The sequence below is a fragment of the Takifugu rubripes genome, chromosome 20, assembly GCF_901000725.2.
Source record: "Takifugu rubripes chromosome 20, fTakRub1.2, whole genome shotgun sequence".
NCBI lineage: Eukaryota > Metazoa > Chordata > Actinopteri > Tetraodontiformes > Tetraodontidae > Takifugu > Takifugu rubripes.
This window is the reverse complement of record NC_042304.1, coordinates 17,513,779-17,517,684: the sequence shown is the minus strand read 5'-3', so window position 1 is coordinate 17,517,684 and position 3,906 is coordinate 17,513,779. Positions and strand designations below refer to the sequence as shown.

At 56.5% G+C, this 3,906-nt stretch overlaps 1 protein-coding gene across 1 annotated transcript in view; it reads right to left on the bottom strand.

Annotated features, from left to right (window-relative positions):
- Window positions 1-2,649: 2,649 nt before the first annotated feature.
- The window catches only part of LOC115247338 (insulin-like growth factor-binding protein 3), a 13,013-nt gene continuing 11,756 nt past the window's right edge, over window positions 2,650-3,906 (bottom strand). The window contains exon 4 of the mRNA XM_029828748.1: window positions 2,650-3,421. Coding sequence (XP_029684608.1) covers window positions 3,302-3,421 — 120 coding nt within the window. The 3' untranslated portion in view covers window positions 2,650-3,301. The remainder of the gene's footprint in view (window positions 3,422-3,906) is intronic.

Below are 3,906 nucleotides of genomic sequence, written 5' to 3'. Positions count from 1 at the left end.
GTGAGTGCGTGCGTGCGCCGTGCGTGTGCGTGTGCGTGCATGCAGGACAGCTGCGGTAACCCTCCCGTCTCCTGCAGTGCGAGTCGTCCCTGGACGGCCAGCGGGGGCGGTGCTGGTGTGTGAACTCCTGGAACGGGAAGAAGACGTCAGGCGTGTCCGAGGTGCCGGTGGACGCCGAGTGTCCCTGAAGGGACGTCGAGTGTCCCCGAAGGGACGCCGAGTGTCCCCGAAGAGGCCGAGCGTCCCCGAAGAGACGCCGAGTGTCCCCGAAGGGACGCCGAGTGTCCCCCGAAGAGACGCCGAGTGTCCCCAAAGAGACGCCGAGTGTCCCCCGAAGAGACGCCGAGTGTCCCCCGAAGAGACGCCGAGTGTCCCCAAAGAGACGCCGAGTGTCCCCCGAAGAGACGCCGAGTGTCCCCCGAAGAGACGCCGAGTGTCCCCGAAGGGGCGCCGAGTGTCCCCGAAGAGGCCGAGCGTCCCCGAAGAGACGCCGAGCGTCCCCGAAGAGACGCCGAGCGTCCCCGAAGGGACGCCGAGCGTCCCCGAAGAGACGCCGAGAGACCAGAACCACTGATTCTTTTGATAGCTGTTTATTTATTGATCTTTTCCACGATGGTGTTGAATTCAGGTACTCTGAAGCCCCCGTCCCAAAGACAAGAGACTATTTTGGATTAATGTTGGTGCCTGTCCATCAGCTCTTCAGCTTTATTTATTTCCATGTACTTCATATTTTGGTTCTTTGTAATGATGAATATTTATATCTTTTGCCTGATGGTTGTGCTGTTATTGTTGTTTTCATGGGTGTAAAAGTGTCTCTATGTAACTCCACTGCTGAGCCTGAAGGACGTTTGGGACGGAACCGAGCCAGAACGGAAGCACTGAGCCACCAAACGTCGACTACAAACCTTTCAAGGGTCAGTTCTGACGCTGTGGCATCTCCTCTTTTGTTTCCGCCATCTTTGGTCGGTCAACGACCTCTGCAGCAGCCTCAGACCACATTTCCCATGATTCCTTGGGCCTACAGATGACTGATAGCTCCCAGACCACATTTCCCATGATTCCTTGGGCCTACAGATGACTGATACCTCCCAGACCACATTTCCCATGATTCCTTGGGCCTACAGATGACTGATACCTCCCAGACCACATTTCCCATGATTCCTTGGGCCTACAGATGACTGATAGCTCCCAGACCACATTTCCCATGATTCCTTGGGCCTACAGATGACTGATAGCTCCCACACGGGTATTGCAACGTTAACCTACCTCCGATATTTACGTGTCTGCTCCGTGTTGTTATCCTGGCGTGTTGGGCCGTTCTTCTCTCCGCCCGTCCAGCGTGAGCACGCCGAGCGCCCGTAGCTCCGCCTCCATGCTGTCAGAGAGAATCGGCCTTTGGCATCGACCTTTCCAAAGTGACTCGATGCTCGCTCTTGTGTTCGTACACTTTTGTAATTCAGATGTATTAAGTATAAAAAGGTGACTTATTTAATAAAAAACATTAACCTGATTCTCCTGTGAGGTTTTATGGTCACGTGATGCATCCGTTTGTGGACTTTTGTGTTATCATCTGGAGTGGAGGGTCCTGGGCTAACTTTAGACGGGGGGGGAGCTCTGTTTGCTCTGGTCCAGGCGCAGGAATTTGCCTCGGCCTTCTGGTGCCCGCTGCCAGCCCACCTGGCACCACCACATTTATTTTTATTCTTCAGAAATGGAAGCTTTGCATTATCCGTATTGACACATTCCAGGACTGAGCGGAGCCGGATCGCATTCAGAAGAGCAGGAATTTGAGACTGGAAATATGTGGAAGAGACATCGGAGCCAGACAGGTTTGCTTTTTATTTTAAAAAATGGCATTAAATATAAATGACTTCCTTTTCAGGGGAAATAACAGATGTGTGACGTTAATATCAGCAATAAAACAAAAGCAGTTAGCGGTGAGCAGAGAGGGTCGCGACCCCGGCGCTGCTCCAACGGACGCAGGTTGGACGGAGAGATTCCAGGAGAAGACAAAACTTTACCGATAAAGACCTGAGCATCAAACCTGATATCCTGATGAGGGACGACAAACGACCTCATCCAAACGTTGGTTAGTGATTAGAACCCCCAAAATACAGCAAAGCTCTTCAGCTTCACTCATCAAAGCGTCCCGTGGACACAGCTGGACACAGCTGGACAGGAAGTCATTATTACTTTATTATTATGCTTCTGAAAGCAACACAATCATCTGGGAGGGTGGGCTTAGATGAGTCCCTCCCCCCACATCAAGTCTGACGGGACAAACTTTTCAAGTCTTAACGTGGGACGCTCCAGGGACGCTCCGGGACGCTCCGGGGACGCTCCGGGGCGCTCCGGGGACGCTCCAGGGCGCTCCGGGACGCTCCGGGGACGCTCCGGGGACGCTCCGGGGACGCTCCGGGACGCTCCGGGGACGCTCCGGGACGCTCCGGGGACGCTCCGGGGACGCTCCGGGGCGCTCCGGGACGCTCCGGGGCGCTCCGGGACGCTCCGGGGACGCTCCGGGACGCTCCGGGGCGCTCCGTGACGCTCCGGGGACGCTCCGGGGACGCTCCGGGACGCTCCGGGGACGCTCCGGGACGCTCCGGGGCGCTCCGTGACGCTCTGGGGACGCTCCGGGACGCTCCGGGGACGCTCCGGGGACGCTCCGGGACGCTCCGGGGACGCTCCGGGGCGCTCCGGGGACGCTCCGGGGACGCTCCGGGGCGCTCCGGGGCCCGGACCTGTGAACTGGGTCCAACTGAGTTCCTTTAACTGCATGTTAAAGTGCTTTAAGTGCTTGTGCCTGAGTCCGGGGGGGGTGTTAGGGTCGGGACAGACACACATATCGTTTCCTCACGCACGCTAACAGCAAACAACCCGACCCAGTCCCCACGGGGACCCGGCCCGGGTCTGGAGCCCCAGAACGCGGAACACCGCTCTGACTGGGACTGCTGGTTTTATTTAGGGCACTTTTGTTCAGCTCCCCCACTCTGAATGTCAGCAGAGGAACGTAAGTGGACCCCCCGTGGAGCAAATGCAGGAGGCCACTGGGCTGGATCCAGGCCAGCAGGTTCTGACGGTCCAGCATCAGTCCAGGTATCCTGGGGGTGCGAGTTAAGGCACTGAAGCTGCAGGACGCTGGGAAAAAGGCTGCAGCGAGGGAGGCCGTCAACGCTCTGCCATCCCATAATACTTCACCTCAAATTTTGACCCTGAGCGGCGAAGTTGGATCGTTCTCCTGCTCGCCCACCCTCACCCACATTCTTTGTCCTCTCGTTCCACTGGCGTCTCTCCTGTCTCCTCACTGGGTCTCGAGGTTGCACTGCGTCTCGCCGCGCTCGCCGCCAGAGCCGGGTAACGGCTGCCCATATTTGTCCACGCACCAGCAGTAGCCCCGCCTCCTGCCTTTGGACGGACGGCACTGGGGAGAGAAAGGGAAGAAGCAGGCCAAGCTTCCGGTTTAGGTGGATACGGCGAGACACACGAGCTCATCAAAGAAAGGAACGCGAACGTCACATGGAGAGAATCAAGAATCAGCGACAACTCGACTGCATCAAAGCGGAGCGTGACCTCGGCGGGTGGCTCCTCCTTTGATCAATCAATTAAGATTGAGCAAACCCAGACCTTTTCCCTTCCATTAATGAACAGAGAGCAAACGAGATGCTACTGGTGTGGCGCCACCGGTCTTCATATACAGTTATGGGCGGAGCCATTTAGCACTTTGATCTTTGAACGCCACTGAAGGACTCACGATGAAACACACTGAGAAGGTGAAGCAGCAACATGGAAGCGGTCCAGTTCAGCGCTCCATCAGAACTCAAGGCTGCTGAGGTGAAAAAGGAGATTATTTTCAATAGGGGGCAGGAATGAGGAGGGGGGTGAAGGTAAACATGCAGTTCCTAAAAT